This window comes from Aythya marila, assembly GCF_965140915.1.
Source record: "Aythya marila genome assembly, chromosome: 1".
In the NCBI taxonomy this organism is placed as follows: domain Eukaryota; kingdom Metazoa; phylum Chordata; class Aves; order Anseriformes; family Anatidae; genus Aythya; species Aythya marila.
Window position 1 is genome coordinate 128944593 of NC_139042.1, and position 25943 is coordinate 128970535.

Here is a 25943-nt window from a genome sequence, read left to right on the forward strand (position 1 = left end):
TCTGTCAGTCCACCTGGTGTCTTCGGGACCATTTTTCTTCCCTTTCTTTGCAGTATGTGGGGCTGGGGTTCCAAAACAAAGTCCTCTGCCACAGACTCAGTTTAAGAGGTTCCCTTTTCCAGTGTCACCCTTTTCCTCACATTCCCCCAGTCTCATACCAGTGCCTTCTTAGATGCAGACACCCAGCTGTCTGTGCAGCTGCCAGCCATAACCAGTCCCATGCTGAACAAGGGAGAGTAGGAACAGATGCTAACAATTTGTTGCTCAGAGGTAGGAGGGACCTGTTGGGGTCAGGTAAGGACAGAAAGCTCTTAAACTGGCTTGCTGTCAGAGCAGTAGTGCCATAGAGGTGCACCTTCAGAAAAAATCAACTATGAAACAACAATGTGCATCTTATTTTCCCTTTTAATCTGATTTTATGTCTGCTAAAACCAAAATAAATCACCTAAACTACACTCAACACCCTTTTGCATTGGCACCTGCAACCATTCCCTTCTCCAAACTGTTGCCATGTCAGTTTTCTACTTTGTCTTTGCTCTGGTTCCCCCTATCTGTCAGTGACTGACCTTTTGGCATGACATTTTCACTTCTGATTCTGGACAACCAAGTCTTGAAAGAAGTAACCAGTTCCCAGATGAATAGCAGTATCCCAGGGTTCTCACATATTCCTCCCTGGGAACTCATCTACTCTTGTGCTTTCTCTAAGACCAGTGTCCTCAGGGAAAGGCTGGATCAGCAAAAAGAAAATGTCCTGGTATTCCTAATCATTTTCTCTAAATTTTCACTTAATTCCTCATAAATTTCTCTTATTGAGAAACTTTTATTTTGAAAGGTGATTGCTTGTGGTTGAAAAGATGGATTATTGAAAACCCTTATGGACATTTGTAGTCCTCCACCACCACCACCGCCTCCTCCACCACCGCCTAGAACGATGATATTGAAGGTTAGATACAATAATAATGATTCTATGTATCCTCCACCACCACATAGAATCATGGAGTATCCCCAGTTGGAAGGGACCCATAAGGATCATCAAGTCCAACTCATGGTATCACAGGTCTAAACAAAATTCCTTCTCCACCACCACCACCTTCTCAAACACCACCTCCGTCCTCCACCACCAGTAACTAGAACAATAATTTTGAAGGTCTATTCCAACAATAATAATTCTATATATCCTCCTCCACCACATAGAATTGTGGAATATCCCCAGTTGGAAGGGACCCATAAGGATCATCAAGACCAACTCCTCGTAACACAGGTCTAAAAAAAATTCCTCCTCCACCACCAACACCGCCTCATCCGCCACCGCCTAGAACAATGATATTGAAGGTTAGATACAATAATAATGAGTCTAGATATCGTCCTCCACCACATAGAATCATGGAATATCCCCAGTTGGAAGGGACCCATAAGGATCGTCAAGTCCAATATTTGGTACCACAGGTCTAAAAAAAATTCCTCCTCCACCACCACCACGACCACCTCCTCCACCACCGCAAGAACAATGATCTTTAAAGTCTCTTCCAACAATAATGATTTTCTGTACCCTCCTCCACCACATAGAATCATGGAATTATCCCAGTCGAAAGGGACCCAGAAGGATGTTGTGGTTCCTCTCGAGTGGGCAGCTGTGTTCCACCATAGCCTCTCTCTCATTCCCCCTCCTCAAAGAGGAATGGGGATAAAATATGTGAAAAGGGCTCGGAGGTTGAGATAAGGATGAGAAAATCATGCAGTAATTATTGTAACAGGCAAAACAGACTCGGCATAGGGAGATAGTAAGATTTATTGCTTATTACTAACAAGCTAGAGAAGTGAGAAACAAAGGAAAGAAACCAAAAGCACCTTCCTCCCCATCCACCCTCTTCCACCTCCTCCCCCCGAGCGATGCAGGGGAATGGGGGTTATGGTCAGTCTACAGCGCTTCTCTGCCGCTCCTTCTCGGTCATTCTCATCCCCTGTGCTGTGGGGTCCCACCCACGGGATGCAGTCCTTGATGAACTGATCCGGCGTGGGCTTCCCACAGGCAGCAGCTCTTCCAGAACTGCTCCAGATATGGGTCCGTACCACAGGGTCCATCCTTCAGGAGAAAACTGCTCCAACCTGGCTCCCCCACGGGCAGCAGCTCCTGCTGGGTCACCTGCTCCTGCGTGGTCTCCTCTCCACGGGCTACAGGTCCGGCCCGGAATCTGCTCCGGCAGGGGTCTTCCACAGGCGGCAGCCTCCGTCGGTGCAGGGCCACCTGCTCCACCGTGGTCTCCTCCACGGGCTGCAGCGTGGAACCCTGCTCCACCGTGGTACTCCATGGGCTGCAGGGGGACATCCTGCTTCACCATGGTCCTCACCACAGGCCGCAGGGGACTTCTGCTCCGGCGCCTGGAGCACCTCTCCCCCTCCCTCTACACTGACCTTGGCACCTGCAAGGCTGTTTCTCACTCCTCCCACTCTTCCAGCTGCTGCGTGGTGCAGTGTTTTTTGTTGTTGTTGTTTTTTTTTTTTTTTTTTTTTTTTTTTTTTTCTGCCTTAAATATGCTCTCACAGAGGTGCAAAACAACATCGCTTAGTGACTCAGATCTGGAAAACAATGGGGCCCTTACCAAACATGGGGCAGTTTCTAGATCCTTCTCACAGAAACCACGCCTATGGACCCCTGCTACCAAAACCATGCCATGTAAACCCACAACAAAGGATCATCAAGCCCAACTCATGGTACCACAGGTCTAAAAATAATTCCTCTACCACCACAACCACCTCTTCCTCCAAAACCTCCTCCTCCACCACCGCCTAGAAAGATGACCTCAAAAGTTTCTTCCAACAATAATGATTCTATGTATCCTCCTCCACCACATAGAATCATGGAATATCCCCAGTTGGAAGGGACCCATAAGGATAAACAAGTACAACTCATGGTACCACAGGTATTAAAATAATTCCTCCACCACCACCTCCTACTCCGTCACTGCATAGAAAAATGACCTTGATGGTCTCTTCCAACAATATTGATTCTATGTATTCTCCTCCACAACACAGAATCATGGAATATCCCCAGTTGGAAGGGACGCATAAGGATCATTAAGTACAACTCATGGTACCAGAGGTCTAAAAATAAATCCTCCACCACCAGCACCACCTCCTCCTCCACCATTGCTAGATCAATGATCTTTAAAATCTCTTCAGACAATAATGATTCTATGTATCCTCCACCACCGCATAGAATCATCGAATATTCCAAGCTGGAAGGGACCCATAAGGATTATTATGTCCATGTAATGGTCCCACAGGTCTAAAAATAGTTTGTCCTCAAACACCACCACCACTGCCTGCTCCTCCAACACCGCTAGATAAATGATCTTTAAAGTCTCTTCCAAGAATAATGAATCTATGTATCCTCCTGCACCACATAGAATCATGGAATATCTCCAGTTGGAAGGGACACGTAAGGAACATATAGCCCAAATCATGGTACCACAGGTCTAAACAAAATTTCTCCTCCACCAACAACACCACCGCCTCCTCCACCACTGATAGAACAATGATCTTTAAAGACCCTTCGAACAGTAATGATTCTACGTATCCTCCTCCACCACATAGAATCATGCAATATCCCCAGTTGGAAGGGACACATAAGGATCATCAAGTCTAAATCATGCTACCACAGGTCTAAACAAAATTTCTCCTCCACCAACAACACCACCGCCTCCTCCACCACTGCTAGAACAATGATCTTTAAAGTCTCTTCCAACAATAATGATTCAATGCATCCTCTGCCACCACATAGAAGCATGGAGTATCCCCAGTTGGAAGGGACACATAAGGATCATCAAGTCCAAATCATGCTACCACAAGTCTAAAAAAAATTTCTCCTCCACCACCACCACCACCGCGTACTCCACCACTGATAGGATAATGATCTTTAAACTCTCTTCCAATAATAATGGTTCTATGTATCCTCCTCCACAACATAGTATCATGGAATATCCCCTTTTGGGAGGGACACCTAAGGATCATCAAGTCCAAATCATGCTACTACAGGTCTAAAAAAATTACTCCTCCACCACCACCGCCTTCTCCACAACTGCTAGAACAATGATATTCAAAGCCTCTCCCAACAATAATGATTCTATGTATCCTCCACCACGACATAGAATCATGGAATATCCCCAGTTGGAAGGGACACATAAGTATCATCAAGTCCAAATCATGGTACAACAGGTCTAAAAAAATTTCTCCTCCACCACCACCACCACCGCCTTCTCCACAACTGCTAGAACAATGATATTCAAAGCCTCTCCCAACAATAATGATTCTATGTATCCTCCTCCACCACATAGAATCATGGAATATCCCAAGTTGGAAGATACACATAAGGATCGTCAAGTCCAAATCATGCTACCACACGTTTAAAAAAATTTCTCTTCCACCACCACCACAGCCTCCTCCACCACTGCTAGAACAATGATATTTAAAGTCTCTTCCAGGAATAATGCTTCTATGTATCCTCCTCCACCACATAGAATCATGGAATATCCCCATTTGGGAGGGACACCTAAGGATCACCAAGTCCAACTCATGCTACAACAGGTGTAAAAATAATTCGTCCTCAATCACCACCACCACCTGTACTGGGTCTGGCTGGAATGTTAACTTTCCCGGCAGCTGCCCATACAGTGCCGTACTCTGTACTTGTAGCTGGAACAGCAGTGTTATCACACCAGTGTTGTGTCTACTGCTGAGCAGCAGTGGCACAGCATTGGGCCTTTCTCTAACCCTCCTAGGGGGTGGGCAAAAAAGTGAGGAGAGAAACATCACTAGGGCAGCTGACCTAAACCAATCAAAGGGATATTCCATACCATGTGGTGTCACACTCAGCAATAAAAGGTGGAAACAGGAAGAAGAGGGGAGGGGTGGGCTCTCGTTGAGAAGATGTCGGTCCTCCTCTCGAACACCGGCTGCGTGCGTTGAGGCCTTGCTTCAAGGACGTGGTCAATCATTGCTCATTTGTGGGAAGTAGAGAGTAATTTCTTTCCTCTGCACTTCCATATAGCTTTAATTTATTTTGTTTGTTTGTTTTCCTCCCTTTTTCCCCTTTCCCTTTTATTTCCCCTTAGTTAAATATTTTAGTTCATGGTAGTATTTATTTAATTATTATAATTATTTCCCTTTAATTAAATTACCTTATATCAAACCGTGAGTTGTTCTTTGCTTTACTTCTCCCCCTCCTCATCTAAAGGAGGGGGAGTGAGAGAGCGGTTGTGGGGTTTAGCTGCCCAGCACGGTAAAACCACCACACCACCTCCTCCACAACTGCTAGAACAATTATCTTTAAAGAATCTTACATCAATAATGATTCTACGTATCCTCCTCCACCACATAGAATCATGTTATATCCCCAGTTGGAAGGGACACATAAGGATCATCAAGTGGAAATCATGCTACCACAGGTCTAAACAAAATTTCTCCTCCACCACCACCACCACCGCCTCTTCCACCACTCCCAGAAAGATGATCTTTAAAGTCTCTACCAACAATAATGGTTCTATGTATCGTCCTCCACCACATAGAATCATGGATTATCCCCAGTTGGAAGGGACACATAAGGATCATCAAGCCCAAATCATGCTACCACAGCTCTGAAAGAAATTTCTCCTCCACCACCACCACCACCGCCTCCTCCACCACTGGTAGAAAGATGATCTTTAAAGTCTCTTCCAACAATAATGATTGTAAGTATCATCCTCTGCCACATAGAATCATGGAATATTCCCACTTGGAAAGCACACATAAGGATCATCATGTCCAAATCATGCTACCACAGGTCTAAAAGAAATTTCTTCTCCACCACCACCACCACTGCCTCCTCCACCACTGCTAGAACAATGATCTTTAAAGTCTCTTCCAACAATAATGATTCTATGTATCCTCCTCCAGCACATAGAATCATGGAATATCCCCAGTTGGAAGGGACACATAAGGATCATCAAGTCCAAATCATGCTACTACAGGTCTAAACAAAATTTCTCCTCCACCAACAACACGACCAACTCCTCCAGCACTGCTAGAAGGATGATTTTTAAATTCTTTTCCAAAAATAATGATTCTATGTATCCTCCTCCACCACATAGAATCATGGAATATCCCTAAATGGAAGGGACATATAAGGATCATCAAGTCCAAATCATGGTACCACAGGTCTAAAAATAAGTTACTCCTCCACCATCACAACCACCGACTCCTCGACCACTGCTAGAGAAAAGATCTTTAAACTGTCTTCCAAAAATAGTGATTCTATGTATCGTCCTCTACCACATAGAATCATGGATTATCCCCAGTTGGAAGAGACACATAAGGATCATCAAGTCCAAATCATGCTATTACACGTTTAAAAAAAATTCTCTTCCACCACCACCACCACCACCGCCTCTTCCACCACTGCTAGAAAAATGATCTTTAAAGTGTCTTCCAAAAATAATGATTCTATGTATCCTCCTACACCACATAAAATCATGTAATATCCCCAGTTGAAAGGGACACATAGGGATCATCAAGTCCAAATCACGGTACCACAGGTCTAAAAATAATTTCTCCTCCACCACCACAACCACCGCCTCTTCCAGCACTGCTAGAATGATGATCTTTAAAGTCTCTCCCAACAATAATGCTTCTATGTATCCTCCTCCACCACATAGAATCATGTTATATCCCCAGTTGGAAGGGACACATAAGGATCATCAAGTCTAAGTCACGCTACCACAGGTGTAAAAATAATTTGTCTTCAATCACCACCACCACCGCCTCATCCACCACTGCTAGACGGATGATCTTTAAAGTCTCTTCCAACAATAATGATTCTATGTATCCTATTCCACCGTATAGAATCATGGAATATCCCTAAATGGAAGGGACATATAAGGATCATCAAGTCCAAATCATGGTACCACAGGTCTAAAAATAATTTCTCCTCCATCACCACCACCACCGGCTCCTCCACCACCGCCTACTCCACCATTAAAATCTGGAAGGATGACCATGAAGGTCTCTCCCAAAAATAATGATTCTATGTATCCTCCTCCACCACACAGAATCATGTTATATACCCAGTTGGAAAAGACACATAAGGATCATATAGTCCAAATCAGGCTAACTCATGACTAAAAATAATTTATCCTGCACCACCACAACCACCCCCTCCTCCACCACTGCTAGAACAATGATCTTTAAAGTCTCTACCAACAATAATGATTCAATGTATCCTCCTCCACCACATAGAATCATGGAATATCATCAGTTGGAAGGGACACATAAGGATCGTCAAGTCCAAATCACGCTACCACAGGTGTAAAAATAATTCATCTTTAATCACCACCACCACTGCCTCCTCCACCACTGCTAGAAGGATGATCTTTAAAGTCTCTTCCAACAATAATGATTCTATGTATGCTATTCCACCGTATAGAATCATGTAATATCCCCAGTTGGAAGGGAAATATAAGGATCCTCAGGTTCAAATCATGGTAGCACATGTCTAAAAATTATTTCTCCTCCATCACCACGACCACCGGCTCCTCCAACACCGCATACTCAACCACCAAATACTGGAAGGATGACCATGACGGTCTCTCCCAATAATAATTATTCTATGTATCCTCCTCTACCACGTAGAATCATGGAATATCCCCAGTTGGAAGGGACACATAAGGATCATCAAGTCCAAATTATGCTACAAGAGGTCTAAAAAAAATTTCTCCTCCACTACCACCACCACCACCTCCTCCACCACTGCTAGAACAATGGTCTTTAAAGTCTCTTCCAACAAAAATGATTCTATGTATCCTCCTCCACCACATAGAATCATGGAATATCTCCAGTTGGAAGGGACACGTAAGGAACATATAGCCCAAATCATGCTACCAGAAGTCTAAAAGAAATTTCTCCTCCACCATCACCACCACCACCTCTTCCACCACTACTAGAACGATGATCTTTAAAGACTCTTCCAACCATAATGATTCTATGTATCCACCTCCACCACATAGAATCATGGAATATCCCGAGTTGGAAGAGACACATAAGGATCTTATAGTCCAAATCATGGCACCACTGGTCTAAAAAAAATTTCTCCTCCGCAACCACCACCACTGCCTCCTCAACCACTGCTAGAACAATGATCTTTAAAGTCTCTTCCAACAATAACGAATCTATGTATCCTCCTCCACCACATAGAATCATGGAATATCCCCAGTTGGAAGGGACACATAAGTATCATCAAGTCCAAATTATGGTACCACAGGTCTAAAAAAATTTCTCCTCCACCACCACCACCACCGCCTTCTCCACAACTGCTAGAACAATGATATTCAAAGCCTCTCCCAACAATAATGATTCTATGTATCCTCCTCCACCACATAGAATCATGGTATATCCCCAGTTGGAAGGGACAAATAAGGATCATCCTGTCCAAATCATGCTACTACAGGTCTAAAAATAATTTCTCCTCCACCACCAACACCGCCTCCTCCACCACTGCTAGAACAATGGTCTTTAAAGCCTCTCCCAACAATAATGATTCTATGTATCCTCCTCCACCACATAGAATCATGGAATATCCCAAGTTGGAAGGGACACATAAGGATCATCAAGTCCAAATCATACTACCAGAGGTCTAAAAATAATTTCTCCTCCACCACCACCGCCTCTTCCACCAATGCTAGAAAAATGAAATTTATGGTCTCTTCCAACAATAATGCTTCTATGTATCCTCCTCCACCATATAGAATCATGGAATAATACCATTGGAAGGGAAAATTTAGGATCATCAAGTACAAATTATGCTAACAGAGTTGTAAAAATAATTTGTCCTCAATCACCACCAACAAGGCCTCGTCCACCACTGCTAGAAGAATGATATTTAAAGTCTCTCTCAGCAATAATGATTCTATGTATCCTCCTCCACCACATAGAATCATGGAATATCCCCAGTTGGAAGGGACTCATAAGGATCATGAAGTCCAAATCATGGTAACAAATGTCTAAAAATAATTTCTCCTCCAGCACTACCACCACCGCCTCATCCACCACCGCCTACTCCACCACCAAAAACGAGAACGATGTCCTTGAAGGTCTCCCCCAACAATAATGATTCTATGTATCCTCCTCCACAACATAAAATCATGGAATATCCCGAGTTGGAAGGGACACATAAGGATCATCAAGTCCAAATCACAGTACTACAAAAAAAATTTCTAAAAAAATTTAAAGTCTAAAAAAATCTAAAAGTCTAAAAAATCTAAAGTCTAAAAAAAATTTCTCCTCCACCACCAACACCGCCTCCTCACCACTGCTAGAAAAATGATATATAAAATCTCTTTTTAAGATTTGGATATAAGATTTTATATATGATACTTTATATCTTTATATAAGATTTGGATATATCAAGAATTATGCTTCTATGTATCCTCATCAACCACATAGAATCATGGAATATCCCTATTTGGAACGGATACATGAGGATCATCAAGTCCAAATCATGCTACCACACATTTAAAAAAATTTCTCTTCCACCACCACCACAGCCTCCTCCACCACTGCTAGAACAATGATATTTAAAGACTCTTCCAGGAATAATGCTTCTATGTATCCTCCTCCACCACATAGAATCATGGAATATCATCAGTTGGAAGGGACACATAAGGATCATCAAATCCAAATCACACTACCACAGGTGTAAAAATAATTCGTCCTCAATCACCACCACCACTGCCTCTTCCACCACTGCTAGAAGGATGATCTTTAAAGTCTCTCTCAACAATAATGATTCTATGTACCCTACTCTACCGCATAGCATCATGGAATATCCCCAGATGGAAGTGACACATAGGGATCATCAATTCTAAATCATGCTACCACAGGTATAAAAAAAGTTATTCTTCCAACACCACCACCACCGCCTCCTCCACTACTGCCTACTCCACCACCAAAAACTGGAATGCTGATCATGGAGGTCTCCCCCAACAATAATGATTTTTGTATCCTCCTCCACCAGATAGTATCAAGGAATATCCCCAGTTGGAAGAGACACATAAGGATCATCAAGTCCAAATCATGCTACCACACCTTTAAAACACTTTCTCTTCCACCACCACCAGCACCACCGCCTCATCCACCAATGCTAGAACAATGATCTTTAAAGTCTCTTCCAACAATAATGCTTCTATGTATCCTCCTCCACCACAAAGAATCATGGAATACCCCCAGTTGGAAGGGACATATAAGTATCATGAAGTCCAAATCATGCTACCACAGGTCTAAAAAAAATTTCTCCTACACCACCGCCACCGCCTCCTCCACCACCGCCTCATCCACCACCAAAAACTAGAACAATGACCTTGAAAGTCTCTCCCAACAATAATGATTCCATGTATCCTCCTCCACCGCATAGAATCATGGAATATCCCCAGTTGGAAGGAACACGTAAGGATCAACAAGTCCAAATCATTCTACCACAGGTCTAAAAAAAATTTCTTCTCCACCACCACCACCGCCTCCTCCACCACTGCTTGAACAATGATCATTAAAGTCTCTTCCAACCATAATGCTTCTATGTATCCTCCTCCAGCATATAGAATATTGGAATAATCCCAAATGTAAGGGACAAATTAGGATCATCAACTACAAATTATGCTATCAGAGTTGAAAAAATAATTCGTCCTCAATCACCACCACCACCGCCTCCTCCACCGCTGCTAGAAAAATGATATATAAAGTCTCTTCCAGGAATAATGCTTCTATGTATCCTCCTCCACCACATAGAATCATGGAATATCCCGAGTTGGAAGGGACACATAAGTATCATCAAGTCCAAATCATGGTACCACTTGTCTAAAAAATATTTCTCCTCCACCAACACCACCACTGCCTCTTCCACCACTGCTAGAATGATGATCTCTAAAGTCTCTTCCAACAATAATGCTTCTATGTATCCTCCTCCACCACATAGAATCATGGAATATCCCCAGTTGGAAGGGACACATAAGGATCATCAAGTCCAAATCACACTACCACAGGTGTAAAAATAATTCGTCCTCAATCACCTCCAACACGAACTCCTCCACCACTGCTATAAGAAGGATCTTTAGAGTCTCTTCCAACAATTATGATTCTATGTATCCTACCCTGTCGCATAGCATCATGGAATAAACCCAGTTGGAAGTGACACATAAGGATCATCAAGTCCAAATCATGCTACCACAGGTATAAAAAAAGTTATTCCTCCAACACCAAAACCACCGCCTCCTCCACTACTGCCTACTCCACCACCAAATACTGGAAGGCTGACCATGAAGGTCTCCCCCAACAATAATGATTCTTTGTATCCTCCTCCACCAGATAGTATCATGGAATATCCCCAGTTGGAAGAGACACATAAGGATCATCAAGTCCAAATCATGCTACCACACCTTTAAAAAAATTTCTCTTCCACCACCACTAGCACCACCGCCTCATCCACCACTGCTAGAACAATGATCTTTAAAGTCTCTTCCAACCCTAATGCTTCTATGTATCCTCCACCACCTCAAAGAATCATGGAATATCCCCAGTTGGAAGGGATACATAAGTATCATGAAGTCCAAATCATGCTACCAGAGGTCTAAAAAAAATTTCTCCTCCACTACCACCACCACCACCTCCTCCACCACTGCTAGAACAATGGTCTTTAAAGACTCTTCCAATAATAATGGTTCTATGTATCGTCCTCCACCGCATAGAATCATGGAATATTTCCAGTTGGAAGGGACCCATAAATATCCTCCTCCAGTACCATCGCCTCCTAATCCTTCTTCTTCTCTTCCTCTTCCCTTCCCCCTGCTCCTCCACCACCTGCTGCTCCACCACCTGCTGCTTCACCACCTGCTGTTCTGTCACCTATTCCTCCACCGTCGCCACTACTGCTGCAGTCTCCTTCACCACCACTGCAGCCGACACTGCTGCAGCCTCCACCACCACCTCTTTTTCTCCTCATTGTCTGCTGCCGCCCCCACCTCCACCTTCTTCACCTCCTCCATGACCTTTTCCCCCTCTGCCTCCTTGTTCTTGTCATTATTGTCATCCTTCTCCTCCTTCTCCTCCTTTCGCTCCTCCTTCTATCCCTTTTTTCTTTCTCTCCCTCTCCCTCATCCTCTCCCTCTCCCTCATCCTCTCCCTCCTCCTCTGTCTCCTCTGCCTCATCTTCTGCCTCCTCCACCTCCTCTGCCTCCTTCTCTGCCTCCTGCGCCTTTCCCTCTCCCTTTCCCTCTCCCTCTCTCTCTCCCTCTGCCTCTCCTTCTTCCTCTCCCTCTTCCAGCTGCTACACCATGTGCCATCCCAAACACTCTGCCTCCCACTGCCACCCTTCGGCCCTTATATAGGGATTAGGCACACCCTCTCTTTATGTCGTAGTTGTTGCAAACCAGCTAACAATCGCAAGCCAGCCAATCAGGGGACAGGCAACGTATCCCAGGGAGTCATGATGATGCTAGGACTAGCCAGCTGCTGCCTTACAGAGCCACGGTGTATGGTCCTACTGAGTCACAAACGGAACTAGAACTACATGTATGAGTGGTGGGCAGCGCTCGTGACCTGACCCTCCCATAGAAGCCACCTTTACACACCTGGTTCCTGGCGATTGCTCCTGACATCTCTGGCCTCAAGGTCATTGATATCACCATGCCCTTCTCAGGGGCACAGAGAGCAACGTGGCCGGGAAGAAAAACAACCACAGAGTCAGGGAGATTGCAAGGACCTGTTTATGTTTTTCAGAAGCCAGTGCTCAAATCACAGAATCACAGAATCACAGGATCAGAATCACAGAATCACAGAAATCACAAAATCAGGGTAGGAAACGTCCTCCTCCTCCTCCTCCTTCACAACCTCCTCCTACTTAGTGCAAGAAGGACACTGTGGCCCTTGAGTGTGTCCAGAGAAGGGCTATGAAGCTGGTGGAGGGCCTGAAACACGAGTCCTATGAGGAGTGTCTGAGAGAACTGGTGTTATTTAGCCTGGAGAAGATGAGGCTCAGCAGAGACTTGCAAGTCTACCAGGAATGTAGCGATAGGACTGTAGCGATGGCCTCGTCTTGCACCAGGGAAGGAGTTGGTTGGAAATTAGAATGTTTCTTCTCAGAACAAGTAGTGAGGCACTGGATTGAGTTGCCCGGCAATCTGGTGGAGTCGCCAACCCTGCAGGTGTTTAAGGAGGGGTTGGACCTGGCGCTTAGGGACATAGTTTAGTGTGTGACGTTGGGAATAGCGGGATGGTTGGACTGTGATCTTGGAGGTCCATTCCAACAGTAACTATTCTGTGATTGTAATCTGGCTCCTGCTGTCCGCTTCTCCAATCCTTCAGTTTACACTTCCTTTTTGTTTTATATGAAACCCTTTGCAAAGGACTCGGGCTTGTGCACGTGTGCGGGCCGTCAGGCACACCATTTTGGGGGACAGCAATCACATTTCAGCGCTTGCAGGCGGTAATCCAGGTACGCTGCCTGTGGCCGCGCCCCTGGCCCGCCCCTCCCGCCGGAGGGGCAGGGCCGTGCTGGCAGCCGCTTCCTGGAGACCTCACTTTCCCCAGCGCGCCTGCTCCGCTCTCCGCCGCCTCCGCACAGGCGCAGCCGGGCCGTGGAGCGGGTCCGGAGCGGTCTTGCGGTGGCCGTTGCCGGCGCCGTTGGCAGCGGGGCGGTGGGGATGAGCCCGCGCCTGGCCCTGCCTGGCCCAGGGGACGCGGGCGGAGCGACGCCGCGCCTCAGGCCGGGCCCCAGCAGCCCGCTCGCCGCCGTCCCGCAGCCGAGCCGCCACCGAGCTCGGGGAGCGCCGCTGACCGGAGCCGCCCGCTCAGGCCCTGCTGGCCCCTTTTTACTGCTGTCTTCAAACAAGTGTTGCAGGCAGTCAGGTGTTTTGCTGAACCGTCCTTGCTGTGGCATTTCTTCTCCGTCTGACAACACTATATGCTATTTTGAGTGGAGTCTAGGCAGAAGTCACTGTTCCATGATGTCCTTTCTGTATTTGTGCCTTTGGGTGGAGCAAAGCCTGCATCTGTCAATAACCCCAATCACTCCTTGCCGGCAGCAGCAGTAGCTGCTGAGGCACTCTCTCATGTACCCTAGTAAGTGATTTTAACTAAGTGGACTTTTTTGTTTCTTAGTAAGTCTCTAGATTGTTAATTATATTTTCCATGTCATCTTTGGATTTGTTTCTCAATTATTATCTGTGGACAGGGCTCGGTATTTAGCATGTGTGACCAGACATGTCGTTTGACCACTTTCTAATGTGTCAGCAGGATCTGGCCAACTATAATTTAAGCCTTTTTGGTGTACTGTGGATTTTGTGGATTAGACAGATTGTTATCTAATGCTGCTGCATCAGCACCAGACCAGACCCTCTCGCAGCCAAACCCCGCAGGAGGTGTTGGTGAGCCAGGCAACAACTGACCAGTGCTTCTCCGCTTTTCTCCCAGCCTTGCTCTGGCTCTGGCTGGTGGAACGCTGCACCAGGCAGCTACCCCATCCTCTGCTCCCTTCCCTGCCTGCTCCATGCCCCAGCTCCATGCCCCTGGGATTACCCTTCTCTGCTGTGGCATGTAACGTATATGTAACATCCAGCTGCCTCTGACAAGAAAACAAACTTTCAGGTCAAGGCAGCAGCATGTGAGAAAAAGCCACCCTGCCACAGCTCAGGGAGGATATTTCTTCATCTATCCAATTTCAAAGTGTGTACCAGGTGGAGGAAGAAGCAGTCAGGGCTACCCTAGGCCCCTAGGTACCTGCAAGGAAACAACATTCTTTTGCAGAAGCAGGGAGCAGAGAAGATGCAACGTTTTTTGTTGTTGTTTGTTTGTTGTTGTGTTTTTTTGTTGTTGTTGTTGTTTGCTTGTTTTTTGTTTGTTTGTTTTGTTGGTTTTTTTCTGCTGCAACACTCCCAACATTGGAAAGCAAGCCTTGAGTTAATATGAAAGGATGGCAGGTCGTCTGTACAGCGTTTTCTAAACACATTTTGCACAATTCTATATTACTGTTCATGGTTGGAGTCCAGATAAAGTACTAAGAGGGCAAGCTGTGATCTCTGCAAGGCTTGACATTTAAGCACACAGGCTAAAAAAACTGTAAGCAGGCAGGCTAGCCATAAGGAAACCTAGCTGCTAGCCCTAACAGCAGACTTTATAGGCTCTTTTCCTTTAGATTCCCTTGATTTATCAGGAAAGCTGCAGCTAAAACCAGGCACAATGCTAGTTTCCTTCTGCAGCATAGACCTGTGAATTTCCCTAGGCCTTGTTTCTTACACAAGGAGTAAGACAGGTGGCTGTAGAGATGTTTTAATAACTGCTGCTGGGCATTTAAAGTAATTGTTCCTGGCTGTGGTTTCCTGTTTGGTACCAATGATGATTAAACTAGTCTAAGCTTCTTCTCCCCTCAAATATTTTCCCTCTGTCCTACTGACACAGCTGTTTGTGTGTCTGCACAGTGAGTTGGATCAGGGGCTGATGTGGCTAAAAATAACCAAGCGTATTGTGGGGGACTATTACTCTTCAGTCGCTGACATTTTCCGATCTGCGTCATGATGTGGTTGCACATACAGCTGCCCTAGCAGAGTCAGCGGAGCATGGGAATGCCTGACCACAGGGGGCAATGGGAGAGGAGAGGAGGGACCCTCAAACTGATACCACTTTTGAAGAACATGCAGGTGGAGCCACTGCCTCAGTGAGAGGAGCAGGGTAAAACACCTACAGTACAGCTCTGCTGCTCGAAGATCCTTAGCAAGAGAGGAGCGCTAATTCCAGCTGTGTAATGTACTTGTGGAAAATAGAATTCATAAACTGGTCCTCCTTCCTTGGAAATATTTATTGTGTGCATTAAACAACAAAAAAGCATGACACAGGACAGCAGCTCTTTTAATGCCTTTTCTCTGCTTTTCCTTTGATTGTTGCTGCTCCACCAAGGCAGTTGTTTCATGATGTGGATTGCATGGTGGTGGTACCAACTTCAGGAACCACTGAGCTCTCTGGATGTTTGTGACCACCATCCCCAGACTGCATTATTCCCTCACTTGTGCCAGCACTGCTGTTTGTGGAGCTGTACTGAGCCCTGGATCAGGGAAGCTGTCCAAGTTAAAAATAACCCAGTGAGTGGCTGGGGATGGCAAAAGCTTCCATCGTCCAATGTAGTCTGCTCACAAGTCAGCGAGAACTGAGCAGTTGCAGGAAGGCGAGAAAGTGCAGCCTCAGAGATACTTATTTTCTACAAGAAATGTCAGCTTTTCAGCCAGTTGAAGGAGCCTTGTGAATGAGGAGAGAGGAATCCTTTGACCATGGTCATATGTGACAAGAGAGCAAACTTCACCATGCACAGACACTATCACAAAATCTTTTCACACGAGCTTTACTTCAGCAGTCCTTGACACGATGGGTTTTCAGCAAAAGCTAATGATAGCATACTCTAAATTGCTTGGTGGGTGCATGTTGTTTATTCTATGGATTAGGGAAAGGGTTACCATGTTTTTTAAGTGCTGGAAGGACACTGCAGGTATGGGGGCTATGCTAGCACCAAATAAGAGTATTCTTCGCAGATACAAGTCTAATAGTTTAGTGTCACAGAGTGAAGTATCAATCTGTTGATGTATTCCAGAAGAATACCTCTTCTTCTCAGCTCTAGAAAAACAAAACAGCTGCTGGCAAGTGCCAGCACCAGCCTATGTGGTCACACTAGAAGTGAGGTGATCTTCACCTACTTACATGCTTAGAGAGGAACATCTGTAATTATTAATTGTCTTTTATTCCAGGCCATATCTGGGTTTCTTCTGGCCTTTCTCTGCAGTTCATAGTTCTTGCCTCCTGGGATGAATATTTATAAATATCAGGCATTTCCTTTTTCTCCCCTCCTACTTGGGACTTGGCACTTCACAGCATCTCTTCCCAGGAATGCCCCTGCTGGGAGCTGGCTGGCTCAAGCACTGATAGCAATGAAGGTGAAACCTTGAGAGCTTCGGAGCCTGAGGAATTTTCGGATCTTCTTGGGTTACATTTCCAGAGACAGGAATTCACCCTTTCTTCACATGTGTTACTTGCTCTGTGCACACTCAGATGGAAGGTCCAGTTGAAACCCACAGTTATATTAATGTTAGCAGCAACATCACATAGCACACACTCCTCCACAGGATACTAGATTGTACCTAGACGTGCAGCTACATCACATATTACCCCCAATGAAAGCAAGTGACTGAGTTGCACTGAATGAGCTCACAGCAACCTCTGTGCTTAGAGTAAGCCTGAGATGCAACATCAATGTCCATTGTGCTAAGTAACTGCTTAGATTTCAAGGGTACAGGACAAATACCATCATATTCTGACTTTTTTTTTTTCACATATCTAAGAATGTGAGGACCAGTGTTCCATGATTTTAACTCTTATTTCTTTAGACACAAGAAAAAAATGTTCTGTTCAACCCCACCACATTTCCATTGTGTTACTATTTCCCTTCTTGTGACAATTATTAAAAGATCTCTTTTGAACAAGGCAGCTTGTGTTTTCCAGTTTGACCCTAGGGTCACATATGGTTTGATCATACATCCAGTGAATTCAGCAGATGCCTACAATCTCCCTAATGCATAGTATACATAAACTGTGTTTTACATGGTATTTCTGCCTGCCTGAAGGCATAGAGAAAAATGGAAGTTCAGCTGTTAAAGAAATCAGACAATAAATGAAATTGGTGGCCCAGCAGAGACATCTTTTTAAATGCAACAGCCAGGTGCAGAGCTGTGGGAAGCAATTTATCAGTTCCTGTCCTAGTACCAAAGATCTTCTGCAATGGCTGGGAAGAGGCAGATCAAATGGCATTGGTCTGTCAAAATCTCTGCCTTTCATAAAAGCAGGTGAGGTACATGTTATGTGTACTTTGGGGTCATATGGGGTAAGCACAGAGAGGCTGCTCTTTTGTGAGGAACAATGACACAGGATCCTCCTCTGTGGTTCTCTGCTGAAAGACAGGAAAGTGCACCCTCCTGAACTACAGCTTGGTAGAATTTAGCAGTATTTTCGTGAAGGTCAGCTTGAAGTAGAGACAGAGCAAGTAGTTGTTGCCCAAAGCAGTATATGACCAGTAGCAGGAGAATTGAAAAAAAAAAAAAAAAGTCCATATATGAGGGAGCAATTGTCTGGGGAACTGGAGGATGATGACTCTTCTCACATACAGCTGTTATCCTCTCCAAAGTATCTAGTTTTCCCAGCAGTCTCAGGTGTAGAGAATCCAGCTCCTCAATCTTTCATCTTTCTTCCTAGCTGTTCATTGCATTTCAACTTCTTCTAATCCTTTCCCTCATGTGGTGATGTGGTTCACCCTTCACCCCTGAGAAAACAAAATGCTTAGAGACGCCTTTACTTTGACTTTATTACCCTTCCTAGTAATGCCATGCCATTATAACACTTATTCATGCTCAGGAAAGAGGCATAGGCAGATATGCTTGCACTATTACCAGAGAAACGCTTCCTGAGGAAGCTTTGTCATTGCTCAAAGCAGCTGCATTTCCAAGCAGTAAAGCCATTTTTGGTTACTCCTCCCATAGTCTATTGAGAGTTCTGTGAGCAGCTTTGTTCCTTCACAAGAAAGTCACTGTAGTCAGTTCCTCTAGGCTGTGCAACCAAGCCAGGCAGGTTTGCGAACAGGACGGTAAAGTGCTAGAAATATTTTGAATTGCCTGTCCATGGGGCTGCTCAGGCAAGTTTCTTCTAAGCAGCACTAACCTTGACATCCAATTGAAGAACTGATTTAGCAGAAAAACATCTGGGCAATCAGATCCCCCACTGCTTATTATGCTGCTAGAGCATCAACGGCGCCAGCACAGAGTGGCCAGAAACACAGGGCTGTCATGGCAGGAGAGAACAGGAATGCACTTTCAAGGAGCAGCTGCAAATAAGGTCTGCTTAAGAGTACTTACCATACCTCAGCCTAAGGTACTAACAAACAAATCTGGGGGGGTTGTTTGTTTGGCTTTACTAGTATGCCTAAAATAACAACTGTTGGTACTATTGGGTAAGATTCTGCCTCTAGAGGGCAGAAACAGTATTTGATTACATGATGAATACAGAAAAAAAAAAAAGTTTTAAGACACATACAAGCTAGGCATAGTAATTATAACATGGTTAACATAGTACAATAGAAAGAGTAGCCAGTTAGGTCAGCCTGTGTTACCCTGAAATTGTAGTTAAATGTAAGACATGAAACAGCACAACTTCATTTGAAATACCTTTTTGTAACAAACCTTTTTGAGAATTAAAGTACAGCAGTAAAAGCACCTTCAGCATGAATTTTTCTATATTGTTTAATCTAATAGAAAATATTTCACACAAACCATTCCTTTTGAACTATCCCCGTATTTCTGATTCCTCCATAGCTAGCCTCAGGAAGAAAGGGGAAAATTTTGCTTTCCCTAAAAAGTCTGCTTTGTTCCTAGGCTCTCCTATCTGTTATGTGAATAAGCATCTCAAACAGATCAGGTCTGTGAGAAGAGCAACCAGCTGCCAAGGTCTATTGAGACTGCAGGGCAGTGTTACCAAGAGTGTTTATGCATTTTCTGTGAACAAAGCCAGCAAGCACTTGAATGAGAGAAGGGAGGGGATGGTTGAGAGGTGGCCTAGCTGACTTATGAGATATATGAAGTTTAGGTTTGGCATAGAAAGGCTAAAGGCCCTTCGGAACTTAGGGAGCCATAAGCAGAAAAACCTCTTTTGGCCTCTGTTCTGCTCTATGTCCTAAAATATCTTCTATTTACATTTTTTTCAGAGATGGGAACTCCTGCTACTGTCTCTGGTAGTATTCAGACCAGTGTTGTTGAGACAAAGGGGAAACAGGACTACAAAGAACAGGGCTTGGTGTGCATGCAGTTTTGTTTGTTTGATATATCTAAAAATTGTTTTAGAGATTACACATTAAATACTTCTAAAAGTTTATTAAACACACAGAACACACATCCTGTTCAAAATCAAAAGATATGTGTTTTTTCCCTGCCATAAAAAAAAAAAAAAAAAGCGGAAGATGTAAGTTGTATTTCAATTACCATTATATATCCATTGTTTGCAAGGAATTGGAAAACTGGATCCCATACAACCCAGGTGACAGAACTAGGGAAAAAATCTCCTTAGAGCTGCAGACAGCTCTGACAGAACCAGGTTCATCTAACAGCAGGTTGGTATGTTACTCCAGAATGAGGTTCTGCCACTTTCTCTTGTATAGGAATAGTGAACAGTATGTGCCACACTCTGGCTTTTCAGATCCATGCAGGTCTGATGAAAATGAAGACCAATTCCAAGAATATCCCTCACCTCTAGATTCTTATTTGCATTACACAGAAGCTCTGCTATGTAATAGCCATCCCTCTGTAAAGAATGACACATTTATTTCCACAGCTGGTCCTGCCAGGGGCCAAGAAACTGTGATGGTTGGGAGGCCACTCTGGGGAGAAAGAAAGAAAACAAACAGAATAACAAGGAAAACCAGGGTGAAAAATTTTATTTCAGAGACATCATTCATCCATTTGTTTATCTTAGGTATTTCTAAAGTGCCATAGTATCACCATAGTATCTAAGCACCAACAGCACAACAGGAATTTACAGTATTCTACAGAGCTCCCTCAACTGGCAGCAGGATCTGGACACCAGTTGGTGACCGTGGATCTGGGATGGAGTGTGCTAGGGATGGTCTGCTGGTCTGCTGCAATTATAGTAGCTAATTACCTTTTTTTTTTTTTTTTTTCCAGTAGACTCCCATTATGATCCTGAGGGAGGAGACGGCTGTTAGAGAAGCCAGTGAGCTAGCTGCTGTGAAAGTAAACCTATCGGTTCTTGACCTTATGCAGATGCCATACCTCTGTCCTCTGAATTTGGCCTGTGAGTTTGTGCTGCCCACAAAGCAATTAAATTCCTGGAAAAGGAAGATACTCTCTAACTTTTGCAATAGCGAAGAAAGGGTGCTGCCCAGATTCTCTTCTCAAACTAGAGGTTCACAAACAGTAAAGGGCAGACCAGCGGGAGAGAGTGAATTATTTCTGCCAAGTGACACTGAACAGGGAAAACTAGCAGTGGCTATGGAGTGGAACTCCAGAAATGTGCTTACACTGGTGAGCAATCCAATCCTAGCCACTAAGATTACTGCACCAGCTATGTGCTGTGAACCCTAAGGTCACTTTGATTTGACAGGCAGTTTTAAGTAAGTTAATAAAGATCTCATAAATAAATGTTTATCAACCCTTTTAATTTATAGAACACTGTTAGGTACACACAGCACTTCACAAAGTGTGTAGAGGGAGAAGAAATGCTGTAAGGACTGCTGCAAAGGCATAGTTGAGGGGCAATTGGCTTCTCAAACCACTATCTTGATGCAAGGGTTTCCTTCTGAGTTGAGCTCAGCTATGTGCAGACTCAGGTTTGATTTCATAGATCTGCTACAGTGATTCCATTCAGATTTCTAACAGAAAAGTCGCATCCACCGGATGCCATTCCCTGGCAAAGGGGACTTCTCAGCCAGACAGATATTTGTAGGGCTGTAGATTTCTTTTACAAAAATTAAACTGGAATGAGACAAGTTCATACAAATTGATCAGTTCTACAGCTAGACCGCAGAATGACCTTTGAATTTTAAAATGAGCCTACCAACTGAGAACTGTAGTATCCTTTCTGAAAATCTGCTAGCAAATAAAAATCTTGAAACTTCTGGAACCAACTAAATGACCATTAGTCACTTTTCACTTTCCAGAAGTCACTTTCCAAAAGCAGAACAAAAATCAGGAAGTCATTGGTTTGAAGCACTTCATTAAAAAAAAAAAAAAAAAAAAAGTGCATTTGCAAATGAAGGCTTTGGGTTCCTGTGTAAACAAAGCCCACTCCATTTCAGAAAGCTCCTCCTACTTCCCTGAGCGGCTGCACACAAAAGACATAAAGGTGCCTTGTTACTCTATGAGCTGCAAACAATTTCATGCTCTTCCTACAGTTTCTTTCTTTTAAAATGTATTGAAACATCATTTTATCAGCAGCTGAGTGTCAAGAAGTGTCCTGGGGTTTGCAAAGGATCCCTATGAACCCTGGGCTACTTTGCAGAGTAGCAAGTTCTGGAGAGAAAGCCATTCACAAGCATCCCTAACCAACAGTTGCTCAGATCTATGGATCTCCTTAATTTCCTTCGTTTCTTCCGCACCACAGCCCCAGTCTTCTCACTGGCTTCAGTCTGCATTCCTTTTTCCAGAGATATACCAAAGCCACAGAGCCAGCTGCAGGACTAGTAAGATATATGACAAAACCAGAAATCTTTCCTAAGCTCTAGCAGTATCAGTAAGACAGTCTAAAAATAAACCATGTAAAGTGTTGCACTGCAATTCCTTGTAGTTAGAACCATGATGGGGGAACATCCTACAACTGCCACTGATATGTACCTGTGTAAAGTGAGGGGGTGAGCACTAATCTGAATGACATGTATAAGCCATTCTTTGCAACCATAAGGGCCACACGTTTTTATATAAATAAAAGAACACTATTGCATATCTTTTACACAAACACACAAAGTAATCAGTGTAAAACTGAATGTCCTGATATGAAAATTCAGATGTTTTGGTACAAAACCTATTTCTCACCACTTCTTATTGAGAAATGCTAGTAAATACAGTATGCTCAATGTTTTGAGAAGTACTGATATGGTATAGTGTCACAGAGTTGGCCATTTTGACCACTGCCAACGTGTGTACGTGTGAATGCTCACATGTGAAGATACTTGATATAAAAGCTAGTTCATACATATATGAATATATACATATAGATGTTATTTATATGCACACACACTGGTCAAAATGGGACATGAGAAATAATTGAAGGGAATCAGGTCATTCTCAGGTTGTTCTGTCCCATTTTACAGCACAGCTTACACCAGCCCACTTGAACCAAACATGTGAATCCGAATTCTGCAGAACAAAAAGGGTACCGGTACAAACTCACAGGTGACCTCCATACACCTGTCAAGTTGTGTACCAAAGTCTTAGCAGCAGCAAGTACAATTCTGACTTTTTTTAAAGCTTCTGGGTCTGATAGTTTTCTACATCAGTTACCTACCAGTTTTGAATAAGCCGTGTCCCTACCATCCCAGCAGCATTTGCAGTAAACATTCACAGGCATGCCTTCCTTATCCAGGTATGTCTACACATTCTATAAAGGTCACAACATTTCAGCTGTGTGTGGAACAAAGCTCCTTAAGCAGACACTCAAGGACCTTACCTCCCACCTTATTTCCCCTGACATGACCACGTATGCATACGCTGTGTGATCAAGCAGCTTTTCCTCACATGACCTGACATTGCACATCCTCCCTTCAGGTTCCCAGATAGTTTTGACTGGGAGGTGGAAGAACACATTTGCGCTTTGGCTGCCTGATGGGTGGAATCCAACTCTAGCACCGGGGAAGGAGGATGACAGGGCTTTGGGATGCAGAACCACCCACCACAACCACTGCTCAATCTCTGTCCATGCCTGAGGTGCTTTGGGAGAAGGAGGTGACTGAAAAGGGCAACCCAGTCCAAAAGCATTATTCTGGCCAGCTGCCTACAATTCAGAGGCCTTCTTGTAGTCACATGAGGCCCTTGTCTTCCCCTTTGTCCCTTAGGCACATTTGGGACAGGCCTGGATTAGGAGTTGCATCTGGGATCATCCCCAGACCACACCAAGTGATGCTGCCTACCACACGTGCACCCGCTGGTGGGAGACTAAGTAGGAGTTGCGACTAAAGCTCTTCCCGCAGTGGGAGCACTTAAAAGGTTTTTCCCCAGTGTGGGTACGACGGTGCCGGATGAGGGTAGAGTTGTCACTGAAGCAGGTCCCACACTCGGCACACTTGTAGGGCTTCTCCCCAGTGTGGGTGCGACGGTGCTGGACAAGGTGCGAACGCTGGCTGAAACTCTTCCCACAGTCAGGACACAAATAAGGCTTCTCACCTGTGTGGACACGACGGTGGATGACCAGCTTAGAGCTCTCACTGAAGCACTTGTTGCAGTCAGTACACTTGTAGGGCTTCTCGCCCGTGTGGAGCCGCTGGTGGGCAATGAGGTTGGAGCTGTCGCTGAAGCGCTTCCCACACTGGGAGCACTTGTAGGGTTTTTCTCCTGTGTGAAAGTTGGCATGGCGGAGCAGGCCTGAGTTCTGGTAGAAGTTCCTCCCACACTTGGCACACACATAAGGCCGCTCACCAGTGTGGTTGCGCTGGTGCTGCACCAGGTGGGTGCTCTGGCTGAAGCTCTTCCCACAGTCCTTGCATTGGTACGGCCGCTCGCCTGTGTGGATGCGCTGGTGCTGGATGAGGTGTGAGCGGCGGCTGAAGCTCTTCCCGCAGTCAGCACACACATACGGCTTCTCCCCGGTGTGGATCCTCTGGTGGCGGATCAGGTCTGAGCTGCGGTTGAAGCTCTGCCCGCACTCGATGCAGATGTACGGTTTCTCTCCCATGAATGCTCTCTGGTGCACCACAGTCTCCTTACGCTTTCGGAAGCCACAGCGAGGACTCTTCTCCGGCCTCGTCTCTGCAGAGAGGAGGTCTGGCCTCGGACAGGCTATCTCCTGGTGGCAGCCCGCAGGGGAAGCTTCCCTCATGAAAAAGTCCGAAACGGCCCCACAGGGTTCGGCTGCCTCCGGACCATCCTGGTGGAGGTTCTCCTCATTCTCACTCATGCTCCCATCACCTGCGGGACCAGAAGCAGACATCAGACACGCAGCTGACCCCCTCCGCTGCCCAGCCCACACCTTTAACGCCCTCCCGCGCCCCCCCTTCCCCATCCACCTTCCCGGCTCCATCCGTCCCCCAGAGCCGGGGGCTTCTCCCAGTGCCGGGCAGCAGCGTGCTCGGGGCCGTGCGGGGCGAGGAGGGGAGCGCACAGCAGGGGCCCAGCCGCCGCGGGGAAGCCGCGCCCGGTCCCCGGCCGCCCGCCGTCCCCTCCTCCCCCCGCCCGGGGCCCGCCCGCATCCCCGCCCGCCCCGCCGCCACTTCCTGCGGCTCCCGGCAGGCGGCCGCCCGGCCTCGCCGCCCCGAGCCCGGCCGCACCCGCAGCGGCCCCGCCGCGCTCCTCACCGCGGTTTCGGCTGCGGGAGGGCCCTGGGGGCCGCTGCCCGGCCCGGCCCGGCCCGCACGGCGGCGACAGCCCCTCCTTCGCTCCCTTCCTCCGTCCGCAGCGGGGCTTTCCGCGTTTTTCGTTTTGCTTTCACATAATGTTTCCCAGCATGTCTTTGTATCTGTTTCCTCCTGCACGTTTCTCTATTCCCAGATATTCCTGACGTGTTCCTATACTGTTCATAGATGAGGAATGGGGACTGTTTTGATTAAAGGAAACTCGGAGCACATGGGAAGTTAGCAGAAATACAAAGTAATCACAATAGTTGATTTCATGGATTTTCATGAATCTTTCCTGCAGTTGAGGCACATCATCTGTAAGGATTGAGTGAACCAAAATGACAAGGCATGCCTGGTTTTGGCTCTGGATGCGAGAGTTTGCGGAACCCGAACTGATGCTTGCCTCTGTATGCTCAAATACCTACATGAATACTCACGAAAAAATTACTATGACTGATAAATTATTTGCCTTAAATGCTGCCATATTCCACAGCTACTCAAAGCAGAAGAAACCAACGATTTTTCTGTGATTTCGTGCCCTTAAACAAGCTTATCAGAGTTTTTCCTTCTGTTGTGATACAGTGGGAATACAATTCTGTTGTCCCTACCATGCTTGCTGAATTGTTTTCTGATTTATTCCCAGTCACTTTTAAACACCTCTTTTTAGTAGTTGTTATGCAGACGCAATACTCAAATTTTGTCTCATCTTCTGATTAGCGGCTGGAAGGGAGAAATTAAGGTGTGTAAATATGAAAATGTGTTTGCACGAGATGGAAGAAGGATCAGT

The 25943-nt window shown here is 45.4% G+C and overlaps 1 protein-coding gene across 1 annotated transcript; it reads right to left on the reverse strand.

The window, feature by feature from the left end:
• Window positions 1-20520: 20520 nt before the first annotated feature.
• On the reverse strand, window positions 20521-25245 carry LOC309874558 (uncharacterized protein). The gene is made up of 2 exons (XM_082752815.1): window positions 25118-25245; window positions 20521-24731 (listed from the first exon to the last, which is right to left on the reverse strand). Exon 2 carries the CDS (start codon window positions 24718-24720, stop codon window positions 23734-23736), a length of 987 nt encoding a protein of 328 aa, XP_082608941.1. The 5' UTR covers window positions 24721-24731; window positions 25118-25245; the 3' UTR covers window positions 20521-23733.
• Between the last annotated feature and the right edge of the window lie 698 nt (window positions 25246-25943).

Excerpts from the sequence above, each read along its gene's own strand:
- LOC309874558 (XM_082752815.1), bottom strand. The coding sequence starts at position 24,720 with ATGAGTGAGAATGAGGAGAACCTCCACCAGGATGGTCCGGAGGCAGCC.